At 31.8% G+C, this 14,090-nt stretch overlaps 1 protein-coding gene across 1 annotated transcript in view; it reads left to right on the top strand.

The window, feature by feature from the left end:
- Nucleotides 1–461: 461 nt before the first annotated feature.
- The window catches only part of LOC129233736 (nose resistant to fluoxetine protein 6-like), a 56,301-nt gene continuing 42,672 nt past the window's right edge, over nt 462–14,090 (top strand). The window contains exon 1 of the mRNA XM_054867712.1: nt 462–768. Within this exon, the coding sequence (XP_054723687.1) occupies nt 462–768 (307 nt within the window). The remainder of the gene's footprint in view (nt 769–14,090) is intronic.

Consider the following 14,090-nt stretch of genomic DNA (forward strand, 5'->3'; position numbering starts at 1 on the left):
AGTCGCAAATATATATATAAAAAAACGTTTTAAGATACGATTTTAATTCTTTTTGGTCCCAATAATGGAAAATTTACGTTATGTAACACTTGCGCGTGAAAAAAAAAATTAACAATATTGGCACTTGTTTGATATTTCTCAAGTTAGAAGCAAGTTAAAAACTTCAATCTTAAACTGCTAATTTTGATTTAAAAACCAAACGTGCAATCATGACACATCATATTTCTTTCCAAAGGTATACTGTGTCATTTAAGTATAATTCCTTGAAATTAGTACTACCTTGTTTTTATGCAGTACTGCTTTCAAGAGATGTAAAGCCAAATGATTTTTTTTTTCATTGCAGAAAAGCTGTATCGTCGGAGACGTAAAATAATGCCACAGTCCTAAAAATTCCAGTGAGAGGAAAATTCGAAGGATAAAAGTTTTTCTTCTTTGCTTCGAATACCATTTTGAAGATAACCATGAGTAGGAACATTATTAGGATTGTGTTTGTGATTTTTGCTTGCTTAGCTGTTTCAATCCGTTCGCAAAGCAATGCATCTACACTTGTTATTTCAAATGAGCTTGAAAAACCAAGAAATTTAACTGCCGTAGAAGGATGGCAGAATTTCGAAAAATCTGTTAAACACCTCGCCAATACTGCTGTAAAGATGCTGTTGCCAAAACTGATGGAAAGTTCCACGCAGGTCAACGTAACTAAGCAATGTATGCGAGAAAGCATGCAACTACTGGCAGCTGTCAAGACCATCAAACCATGGGCAATAAAATGTAAGTAAATTTTTATTCTCTCTAAAACTGATTCTTTATTTGTCACTTTACAACTGTGGTTATTTGGTAGGGGAGACTATTGTACCTTGCACCAATTCTAAAACTTTTTGGTCTTCAAAAAAAAAAAAAGTGTGATTTTTATGATTTTTAGTTATTGAAACTTAACTTCAAGCCTTTTTGCATAAGTAAAAAAATATTTCGGATTATAAAAAAATATTCCTCTATTTCTGTATATTTTCCACAAATTTTATGTAATTTGGTCCATGGTACATGATGCTCGTGTAGCTTGAGACAGACCTCTTGTACTTGCTTAACTGCATTACTTAGGTTGTATTCAAGTTCATTGGACCCACTTTCATTCAACTTTCTTAAATGCCTAGTAATGGACCTGCTCACTTTGAATACTTTTTCGGGCTCTCAAAAAGTTTTTTTTTTGTCATGATCATTACTTCTTACTTCTTCAATAGCATTTTGCAATGCCTCAACACATCTACTGGATCCCTCTTGATTTCAGTTTTACTTCGAGGCATAATGAAATTTTACCTTAAAAAAAAAAAAAAAAAAAAAAAAAAAAAACAATCACTACAACCTATTGTACCTATTGTTCCTTGATCCAGTGGTTCAAGGTACAAGATGGAGCTTGCTTTCAAGGTACACAAGGGTTCATGTTCATACAAAGTGGCTACCCTAACCTAATAGCTACGTAAAAAGTAAAGACTAAATGTTGAATACACTTACCGAAAGATAGGCAATAGATATAGTGACCAACCAGTTGGGTAACACTAGTCTTTAAAAGTCCAATTTCATCTAAGTAACACTGGAATTATTTACTTTTGTTTGCACAATCACAAAACAATCATTGTCCATATAAAAGCTGGAGTTTCAACCTACAACTCACTGTGGCAGGTGGAGAGACTGTCATGGCTGACATAGTACGTGATTCCTCACTAGGTAAAAGCGCTAGCTGATTAGAATGCATGGCGCAAGGTACACCTTGGTCAAGGTACAATTCTCCCCTAATGATTATGCATTTTGACATGTAAAACAATTAGTTCACCAGAATGCTAAATGCAGCTGACATCTTATGAAATATTATGCGTTTGATTTCGAAAAATTTACACTCTGCACAATTGACTACGCTACGTTATAATGTCTTTGCTGCGAAAATTTTCAAGATACCGTGGACGCCGCTTATATGAATCACATTTGTTCTACGTAATTTTGATTCCACGAAGCGGCTGATTCAATAAAGCGGTTACTTCAATAAAGCTGGACTTCATTCTGTTTCTGACAGTTTGATTCATTTAAGCGGCTAATTCAATTAACCACTGATTCAATTAACAGGCGTCCACTGTACCTCTAAAAACTATCATATAACATTCGAACTGAATTTGATTGGTTTTGACAACTGTTTCTGATTGTTTCTGAACTGTTTCTTGAATTAATGAATTATTTCAAGAAGTAATTGTGTCATAATAATATTGTGCGTTTTGATTATGACACCTTTTCCCCTAAACTAAGAGTTGCGACTATCCCATCTATTACTATCCCTAACTTAACAAGAGCATTCGGGATTTTAGCTCGAATTTTCAAAGATTTTTTTTGTCACCTCACCCTAAATTTCAGTCACTTATGAACTATTTAATATAGAGGATATTTTGAAATCCGCAATTTTGTTCTAACTTTTAAGCGTACGCTTGCCAGATTTCTGAAATGTTCAACCGGGACAACAAAATGCCTCGCCCCTCCTCCGCCCAGCGCCGCGAGTATTGAAAAAGGTACACAACCCAGGCTGGTTATTAGTGTTTTACAGAGTCGTTTATTCTCAATGCTATGAACAAATGGTTACTATTTATAAAACTTAACCAGAGGTAGTAATAAATGACACAAGCAGATAAACTTAAACAATTTTTCCCCACACGTAAATATTTATATGTTACTTTTGTAAGAAGAAATACTTTGAGTGAGAAACAAAAATTTGAATAATATGTGCGTGTATATTTTCCATTAGTCATTTAGACTTTTTTAGATGGTCTTTTTTGGTTTTAATCATGTTGTAAAAATCCTCATAAGTTAGTCCGATATTAATTTTACAAGTCAATGTTACAAATAAAAAGTACCGTATTACCCCTCATTATCCGGCATGCCGCAAAATTCGGAGGTAACCACATTTTCAGTAACACTTTCCTGGACGGAAAAATCGAGGTTACGAAAAAAAAACTATATATATATATATATATATATATATATATATATATATATATATATATATATATATATATATATATATATATATATATATATATATATATATATATATATATCTTATTAGTATTAAAAAACAGTTTAATTTTGTAAAAATATTTACTAACAATGTCATTTGTTACTTTAACAAGAAAAAATATTGTTTAATGTAGAATAATTTGGTAAAAAATAAATTAGAACTAAGTAAGCAAACATTTAAACAGTAAGTTACCGCCCTTAAACCGGTGCTAAAGAACTTATCATGGCTATTCAAAAAATAAATAAATAAATAAAATAAAATAAAATAAAATGAACTTACCTCCCTAAAAGGAACCTAAAATAATTTATTTAAAATAATTAGGAACAAATCGCAGTAATGATGATTGCTTCTGAATTTATTACTTTATTGGCATATAATTAAACCCATTAACAATGACCTACCATAAATAACAAGCACATATTATATGCAATACACATTTTTTTTGAAAGAAGGTTACTTTCGGGATTTATTATTATTTTCTCTCACAGTGGTTTGCTTTATGATTGGAACTGAATGGGGAAATTTAGTTTTGTTCTATTGCAAAATAAACCTCGAATTATCCGGCATGCGGATCCCGGCAGGCTGGTCAACCTCGCTTTTTTTTTTCGGCATGCCGGATAATGCGGGGTAGTACGGAAATTATTTTAAATAATCTTTCACACTTAATCATTAGACCTTTTTGGTCATCTGTAACCAGTGATCAACAAAAGTAGTCAACAATGAACGCTATCTACTGGAGATTAGGGTTAATCTACCGGAGTTAGGGTTAAAATTTCAACTATCAAAATATCCTCAAACAAGCAATTGCTTCGTTCAAATGTAGAAGCAATTTTCACCCGTCATACCTTGACGGGTTGTTATAGACTTGTTATAGTGTAATAATAATCAACAATAAACTTACAAACTGATTGAATCAAAATAATGATTATAAGTCTTTATATTTTTTTTGACACGTATAGTAACCCTACACTAATATTTACATTACGGAGAGGATATGAGAACTGTTAATGTGTGCCCCTACATATTGTTTTTACGAGTGTCCTGTTATCTAACTTAGAACAAATTTTCAAAAATAAAGAATTCTTAATTAAGTTAAAAAAAAACATTATTATAATTTTACTTAAATGTTCTTATAATGGTTTGCAGCAATTAAGTCCAACTAATTAGTAAGTTTAAAATACGTTTTCATCTGAAGAAGGCAGCGATAAAATTACATACAACGTCTTTTAAAGCAAAGACGTTGTCCTCACAAAAACATTAACTGCCTCATAGTTCTAAAATTTTGGCCAAGGAGTAGGACTGGTACTGCCACTAAATTGAGAATTTTTCCAGATTTTTTGCTGGAGTAGAATGTGAAAGATTGTTAAATAATATTTTATGAAAAACGCATCTAAGGTAGATTTTTATTTTAAAATTTTTTACTCTTTTAAAATGGCTTGTGACGCTTTGATTGAAATATTAACTTGTGTTAGTACCAATAATCTAAGTAACAAGCAACGATAAAATTAAAAATTTAAAAAAACCCCAACGGAGTCGCAACTGTAGGGAAAATGGAAAATCCTTTCAGAACTCTTATATTATTCAATTTCAATGTCAAGTATTTTATTTGAAATTAAATAGAAACTGGCAACAGATAACAATTTTAAATCACTGCGTTTTATTTCCTTGTCGGCCAACAATAAATTGGGTGCTTGAATAAAGGCTTAGCCGTTATTAAAATCTGCTTTAAAAAAACGTTATAATTCGAATTATATGAAACATGGAAGTTCCAAACACATTCTATCAGACGCGGAAAAAAAATTTCTTTATTTTGGTAATAAATTATAAAATATTTAACAACGTTTTAGCTGCAAAAATCGTGGGAAACCTGTTAGAGGTTTTTAATTAATATCTTCGTTAATTAATATCATCAAAGATGCGACCTAGCTAAGAACACTCTCGATCAACTCTCCTTTCGAACATTTTTTTTTCTTCAAAATCGGTCCATCCGTTGAGGCGCTAGAGTGCCACACACAGATACAAAGATACACAGACAAGTCAAACTTATAACCCCCTTCCTTTTTGTATTGGGGGTAAAAACAGCCTCATTACACCGCTCACGTCCCACTAGTCAGCAAAGGCAATAGTCTCTTATGTAGAAATAAGATAGTGAAATTTAATGTGACGTGTGCAGTTGAGCTTTAATTGGACACTACAGTCTCTCAAATTAAGTTACTTGTAGAAAGTCAAGTGTGATGTACTAAGTGTGATTTCCTGAGAGCATTGTCAGATAATAGTAAAAGGAGTGTTGAGGATAAAATCTGAAAATGGTTTTTCTCAAGTCTGGAAAAGTGTTTAGATGAAAAATGAAATCTATCACGCTTTCACTTCAGCATAAATTAGTGTTGTATAAATAATTGTAAAAAGTTTAAAATTTTGAGCTTTGTAATATTTATACATAAATGGCTACTTCTGTATGTATGTATGTATGTCTGGGGTAATCTTCAAAACTACTGGACCGGTTTTAACCATTTTTTCACCTCAGATAGCTACGCTATCAGGGAGCAACTTAGGCTATAATTTATTACTAAAAAACTTAGTTTAAAAACGTCATGTCGGAAAACAGTAAATGTAATGCAATTTCCCCATTAAATGATTAAACCCATTGTTTCGAAAATTCATTGCCTTACGCAACGAATCACAGTACTAACTTACAACAGCAATATTAAAAGCAATCATAATAAAAAGTTTGAATCAAGGCTTCTCCGGAGGAAACATGAGTTTAAAGTCGTTTAAACATTTGGAAACTCTACTTTTTGCACACTTAGGGAAACATAGTAAAGAGCTTTTTTTCTTTCTTTTTGTGTTTGTGTACTATTTAATTAAATAAAGCACACGCCTTTTTTTAGTAATCTCTGTTTTTGTTAGTTCATATTTTGGAAATTCTTCAAATTTTCATATGCTTCAATTCGTGCTTTCGTTTCTAAATGAATACTCGTTCGTTCTTTATACTTATTGCTATTTTACTTTTATGGATAAGGAAGAAGCTCGATTTTAAATCACGTCAATGCGGTGTGTTTTGAGTTCTTTCAGTTAAAGCAGAAAACGAAAGAAAGTAGCGATGGTTTCTCACAATTATTACTGACCCAGGCAACGCCGGGTATTTTTGCTAGTACATCATATTTTATGTGAATACCATAAGCTATATATAAGTATAGAATCATACATTTTTCAAAAACGTACACTACAAAAATATAGCACGTTAAAACTACAGCGTCTTTTCGTTATTTTTGAAGCTTTTGTGCGTATGTATGCACTATTGTATAGTTAAACCTGTGAAAGATTTCAAGGCATTCGTCACATATTTTTAGTTTGAAATATAAATACATTTTTAAATAGAAAAAGTGTAACAGAGACACATTTCCGTTGACTATAGAGTGCTGCATTCTTTCAATTTTCCATTTTGGAAATAAATTTCATTAGGAATAAAATTTCGCGAATTTCTGAAGTACACACACACACACACACACAGTCGACTCCCGTTACAACGCGATTCGAATTACGCGACATGGTTATAACGCGATTTTTTCATCAGTAAATAATTTTAGATCTAACGCGAATTCCTCGACCGCAGCACGAAAATTTTCAGAAGAGAATCGCGGTGTAAAAGTATCGGCTTTGTTATTGGCTATTAAATTTTTTTTTTTTTTCGCGAATGGACTTCCATTATCACTTTGACAGCGGAAGTACCCACACCGTTCTAGTCTGAACACAGCTTTGTTTGTGTATACAAATAACTATACTCCAAACTTACCATATTTTTTTATTATAAATTCAAAAGCAATGAAATATAATGAAACCTAAGAGCACTGTTCCATCTAAAGTTCGGGAAGACAGAAAGAAAAAGAGAAAGTTTCTGACAGTTAAAGAAAAGCTAAAGGTTCTCGATTTGCTTGAACAACTAAAAAATGCGTCGAAGGTAGCACGACAATTAAGTGTGAGTGAATCTCCCATATGTACAGTTAAAATCCAAGAAAAGGAAATTTGTAAAAGTTCACCGAGTAGTGTCTAAACAAAATGCAAAAATCATGAAAATGGAAGCTGCTTGTATTGATAGTTAAAGAAAAAAGGAAGAGCAGTGTTGTCATAGATGGAAACGTTATAAAATAACTAGCAAAGTAACAGCATAAAAAAATTTATTATAACAACAATTTGATCATGCAGCATAAATAATCAACATCTTCATTTTTTAAAGTTACAAATATTATTACTGGATCTACTGCACAGTATTATTATAGTACATCATTACTTTTCTACATATTGTTTGAGGTATTGTTAACAAGTGTTTAAAATAATTAGGTATGTTTATAAAACAATTTGCACACACCCTTTTCCACAACTCGAAATTTCGACTTACGCGAGGGGTCTTGGAATGCATCCCTCGCGTAAGTCGGAATTCGACTGTAAACACATTTCCTGACTTAAAATGAACCATTTTTAGATTTTCCCCTTAACACTCCTTTTACTATATTATCTGATAATGCTTTGAGGAAATCACACTTAGTATTCAGGACATTGGTATTATTAAATGGTTTTATTTGAAACCAGTTTATCGGGTAAAGTCTTCACGAGGTGACCTTCAATAACCAAATGAAATATTACTCATAAATTTTTCAACCGAACATTACATAAATATTTGATGGCTGTTTATGGTTAGAGAAGATCTAAATTGCTTATTCTCTTCCAAAGATTATGTTGAACATTTGTTTCGGCGACGTAGACGAAATCAAAGTTGCTTCCTTGAAAAATGAAAGCTTGAATTTTAGATGAAGCTTGATGCACCGTTACCGTAATTATTCAAACGTATGTCACTTCTGTATGATAATCAAAGCAGAGTTAAGATGTGTGTAAACTAAAAAACAATGTACGCCTGGAGGTTTCTAGTGGCAATGGGTTTAAAGCGAAAGTGATCGGACGACCATCTTTTTCAACTGCTCAGTCAAAATTTTTTCCTTTTTATTAACACGCTTTTATTAGCTTCACCTGTATGTATGTATGTATATATGTATCTTGTAAGGGAATCTTGCAGCTCAAATTTCGCCCACTTCCTGCGATCGGATTCTTTTGAAATTTGGCACGAGACCTCATACCCGATGACAATGCAATATTCTATAATCAAATTAATTAATTCCGTTAATTGTTAGTTTCCTCCAATTTTAATCAATATTTTGGCATAAATCCAACAATGTGAAAAAGGAACAAATTAAAACAAATACATTAAAAAATGCTCGCAAAAATTATTTAAAAATATCTACAAAAACCTTTAATTTTTCTGCATCAGACAAAATTTGTTCCAATGTTCCAAGGTTGTTTCCAATAATTGTTTTCAACTAATTTCAAGCCAAAATTTAGGTGAGCCTTCAATTGGAAATTCATTGCTGATCAGACCATTGTTGAACAAAACTTTTATTTAAATGCATCTCAAATTTTCAAAGTAATATAAATATGATTTCCGCAAACATACATTGATGACTCACAGTAGCTTCCCATTGGGGTGCCCTTGTCTTAATTTCAAGATATTACCTCGCATTCGTTTTCTAAATAATTTCTTCAATTCTGGATAAATATTTCAACTGTAGGACTGAAAAACAGAAAATAAAATAATAATTTAAAAAACTAAAACAACACGCTTTCATAGCAAAATGAACTAAAAAGTGAAAAATAATCTTTGGATGATAGTAGTTGACCAATCACTTAATTTTAATGTAATACAAAACAGCGTGGAGGGCTTCTTATCAGTTGTCTTGAATTTCTTCCATTTGTTGTCCATGCAAAAATGTAAATAGACAGCACCCCATGGTTTTTTGTATTACATTAAAATTAAGTGATTGGTCAACTACTGTCACCCAAAGATTATTTTTCACTTTTTAGTTCATTTTGCCATGAAAGCGTGTTGCTTTAGTTTTTTAAACTATTACCTTTTGTTTTAGCTTTCTATTAAAGTGTAATGCATTTACTACTAAATCAACATCTTTCGTACTTGTAAGTTATTGCTTTCCTATATCCTGTTTATTCCTAAATGAACAATTTCGAAAATCAATCGCAGCATATCTTTTCGATTTGAAATCGTTTTCAAAAGACAAGTTGCCATTGTATAGTGCAATAACGCGTAGAAAAAGCACTAAACGTACTGTTATCAGAATTTGTCACCAAAATATTTTCTAAAATTTTATATGGATTTAAACTTTTAAAGACACGCTCAAAATAAGATTTATTTTTGAAAATAATTGCAGCTATCAGCAGGGTTTGTTATTTTTTTTTTAAAGAGGAACGGAAAATTTCTGCAGTCATCAGAACTTTTAATTCAAAAAGTAAATATTTGTATTAAGTAGATTCGAGAAAAGCTCCAGGGATTTCCCATGTAAATTAAGCCCTGACGATTCAAATATTTATTACTTGTTTTTTTTTTTTTAATGGTGGGCCTATTTGTTTAAACTGCGCCAATCGGTCTGTCTTACGGTCTAACACAGCAGGAAAAAAATGTCAGAAGTATCTCCATCGTCCTGTAGCGTCCCAGTTGGAGGTCACGAATTATGACCTCCAGAAGCATTTCCGTATTCGGTCAATTTTATCTGACGATTCGGTACATACGCAGCAAGTCATTGCAATGTTGTAGCTTTTCCTTCCGTTTTAATTCTCAATGTGTCTTCTCATTTGATGAAGATGTGTATGCATGTGGTTCGAAAAAATCGTTTTTTTTTTTTTCTTAAATTTCGAAATCGAGTTACCTTTCAAAAGTTGTAGTTTGATATCTTCAATTGGGAAAAATGAAAATAAAAAAATCTGAGTTGACATCTTCAGTTCGCGCATAAGGCTGAAAAATTGAAAAAATATGTTAAAAATTGAATTTTTAAAAAAATTTAAAATTATTTTTATAATTTTTAATGTACAACAACCATAAATTACCCGTATTTTACGTAGTTTGAACCTTATAAAACATTTTATAGTTCTTACATAAGTTTTAACATCTTTAGTTCGCGCATACGCCTTGAATTGGGCTAAAATTTGATATTTACGTATGTGCTACTAAAGATCATATGCAAAAGCTATAAAATAATTTCTTTAGGTTAAAACTACGTTATATACTGAGAAATTTATGGTTGTTGCAATATGAAGTTTGGAAAAAAAAGTTGAATTTTTGAAAAATTCAATTTTTAACTTCTTTTTTTCAAATTTTTAGCTTTATGTGCGAATTGAAGATGTTTACTCAGAATTTTTTAATTTTTATTTTGCCCCAATTGAGATAATCAAACGACAACTTTTGAGAGGTAAGGCGATTCTAAAGTGAAAAAGTCAATTTTTTTCGAACCACCCTAAATGTGCATGCTTTATTTGGTCATTTAGATAAGTTGGAGTTTCATTTGGTACACTGAGAATTTTCCACTCCCAAAAATGTAACTTCGGGTTGCCCCTGTCATCATCCTTCAATTTCAAACAGACAAGGACATGGTGCTTCTTCATGACATCATACCCACACAGAGGGCATGAAGAAGAGAATGCTACAACGAACTGCTATTGAATTGTTGCTGGAGACAATCATTGCTATTCCAAATTCAAAAAAAAAAAAAACGCGACACCTGTCCTTCTGGGTAAATTAAGAGTAATTTTGTTCTTATCTCACGGTTACCAACTTTAGGGTTTTCCCCCTTAAATTTAGGGGGAAAATTTTGGAATGGGACTTTTTTAGGGGGATAGAATTTTTAGGGGTAAATTTAGGGGTTTAAATTTTAGGGTTTTATCAGGTAAAAATGTTTTTCTTTTGTATTTGAAAATGTTATTTTTCGATTATTTTATTTATTTTTTCACTTTCATATATTTTTTGAGCCATTATAACCATTGGTTTTGTTCAGAAATGGTATAAAATGCCTTTATTAACTCAGCAACGAAAATAGCGATGGTCACGTGACCTTTTAATCCCATGTCTGACGTCACAATTAAAGAATCACGTGACTTTCTGACGTCATATGAATTTATCCAATCGCATTTTAGGGTTTTTAGGGGTTCTATGAGTTGAGTTTAGGTGGAAACATTTTTGGGAGTTCGCAACCCTGTCTTATCTTCTAAAAGACACTTCCAACTTTCCCCAGATAGGGCCGTGGTAGCCTGATCGGTAGGGCATTGGACTCGGGGCCGGAGGGGCTCGGGTTCGATCCCCGCTGGTCGAAGACCCACCGTCGTCATTAAAGGGGACTGGGCGACGTTAAATATGCTCGTGGTCTCAATGTCCTCCAAGTGAAACGATACCTCTGGGGGTGCTAGTACCAGGTAGCTATAGCTCTTGAACTAGTTCTAAATTCTCATTAACTGTTCGATCCGGTGATGGTGCTGCCATCTATCGGTATATAAAATAATGGAGGCAAGGCACTAGTATGCAGACCTCGACATAAATACAGTTGAAGTCAGTGTGACTCTTGAATAGAAATAGAAAACTTTCCCCAGATGCAACATCACTGTTCTGGAGCGTCTCCGTGTCCTCAGTTTTGGTCTCTATTTGCAACTAGAAAATCGCCCATCAAACTGCGACGGGTGAAAATTGCTTCAGCATTTGAACGAAGCAATTGCCTGTTTGGTGATATTCTGATAACTGAAATGTTAGGGGGTTACAGTACCTCAAAAATGATGAAACGATTGAAAAATTTTTTATTGCTCATTTCAAAACAAAAAACTATTCTGAACACAGGGAAAAAGTTTCAATGCTTTAGTTCAAATATTTAAAAAGTTATGAGTGCTTTTAGGCCAAGCTCCTTATGTGTTCTTATGCAAAAGAAAAATTTCAAATTGCTTTTTCTCGATGATGTTTTTTTTTTGTGTTTTCATGTCATTAGAATCCCTAAGGATTTTTTTTTCTATTAAAGATACAGCTTTAAAGTAATACTTTTTGCAATTGGGATAACATATTTGACAAAACTGTGCATTGGATAAGCATTTTATAAATTACTCTAATGTTTAGAGCATGTTAAACCTTTAAAAACCAATTTAAAAAAAAAACTTTGATTTTTTGCATAATTAATCATATAAAATTTTTGAATGAACTCATAAGCAAATGAATGCACAGATTTTTAGAGATAATTATAGTGATCGTTTTGAAAAAAACGTTTTTAAAATTAGTGCAAAAATAGAAAAGCCTTGAGGAAAATTTCAACTTTTTGAAATCCTTAATTTTTTGCATTTTCAAAAAAAGTAGGCAATATTTTTAAATTTTGAAAAAAAAATTATTGATTACGAAATAAGTATGCATGCTATGGTTTCAAAGAAATATAAAATTTATATAAATTAAAAGAAATTGCTTGAAAGGTACTGTGATCCCTCAATTCTAAATCCAGTGCATGAAACCTAAACTCCAGCAGTTAGCGTTCATTGTTGACCATTCTTCTGTTCCTTCATCCCCCTGAAATGACACAGTCTTACCAGTAAAACAGCTAAGTTACCGGATCTAGTATAGAAAGCATTTTTCCGCATGTCAAACATTACCAAAAAATATTACCAAACTATCATGTCGTGGCGCGAGTTTCATTGTTGGTGACGTCAGGAGCGTTACTCGATCATTCGCTATTATATATATATATATATATATATATATATATATATATATATATATATATATATATATATATATATATATATGAGACTTCCTCGTGAGAAAAGGAGAATGGTGTTATGTCAAAGACAAGGCTGATTTTTCAAAAAATGTTATGTCCTAAATATCTTTTTTCAAAATATAAATGGTACTTTTCCGTTATAGGAACGTAACTCGGCGCATATCTAATCTTGGGCATAATTTAACATTTTTGTTTATTGCCGCCATGTTTAGCCAAAGTTGCATAGAAACCTGTTTTTTGATACCATGCATCATTTTGTCCTTTCGCCTTCATTTAAAGAAACCCCTTTGGCCTTCATTTAAACAAAACTTGCAACAAGATTAAAACATGTATGGAAATTTTAAAAATACCACGAAATCAACAAAAAATAAATAAATAAATAAATAAATAAATAAATAAATAAAAATAAAAGAAAGAGAAAGAAAAAGAGAGAGAGAAATTGATCAAAAGAATTAGTTGATTTAACAAAACAACACGTAAACGCTCTACAAAACTAAAAACAAATCCGCCAAATAAATGTATCATGTGATCAATTAAAGTTCTCTAAGGTTGCTATATAGGAGATATCACCAATAGCTTATAATCATTTTGCAAGTTGTTTCCTTCAGTCAAAAGTACTACTTTTAATCACTGAAATTGATAGAATAAGCATAAAATAAAATAATAATAATAATAATAACATGGAGCCAGAAAATACTTTAATTTTCCCAACAGTTACTATTTAATTAATTTTTTAAAATGTCCGATTTTTCAAACAAGGCGTGGTCTTTATGACGTCACAAATGATGTACTTTTGGCGCATCTGTCTGTTGCGATTCCACGTAATGATAATCAAGAAGCGAATGAAATATTGAGCTCTACGCTTGCTATCATCCATATCGTTGCCAGTACACGTGAGTAAAGAAGCAAATTAAACATAGCGTTCTGCGAATGGCAAGATTGAAGGACATTTCATCATTTGTGATGTCATCGACAGAAGCGTAAATAATAAAAGCGCACCGATTAAAGTAATTTTTTAAAAATATTAAACTTTGTCAAATTATTTTAAAAATGATCCGATTCTAAATTTTTAAGCATGCTCTTTCAGAAAAAAATACTTTTAAAATTTTGGAAACAACCCCATTGTCATGGCAGCAATAAATATAATGAAATAATAATTGTTTTTAGACTGAAACATTGAAATCTCCCCTAAACGTTAAGTAGTCCAATACATAAATATATGCAGTTATTAATAAATACTGAAAGCTTCAGTGCAATGTACAATTAGAAAAAAAGAGAAGCGACGTCATAAATTTTATTTTTCTTCCCGAGGTAGAAAGCAAATATGGCGCCAAGCCAAGTGACTGTCTTATAACAAAAAAGTACCACTTGAATTGAAGTCGGGACGATTAAATTTAACT

Source organism: Uloborus diversus, unplaced genomic scaffold, assembly GCF_026930045.1.
Source record: "Uloborus diversus isolate 005 unplaced genomic scaffold, Udiv.v.3.1 scaffold_671, whole genome shotgun sequence".
Lineage (NCBI taxonomy): Eukaryota > Metazoa > Arthropoda > Arachnida > Araneae > Uloboridae > Uloborus > Uloborus diversus.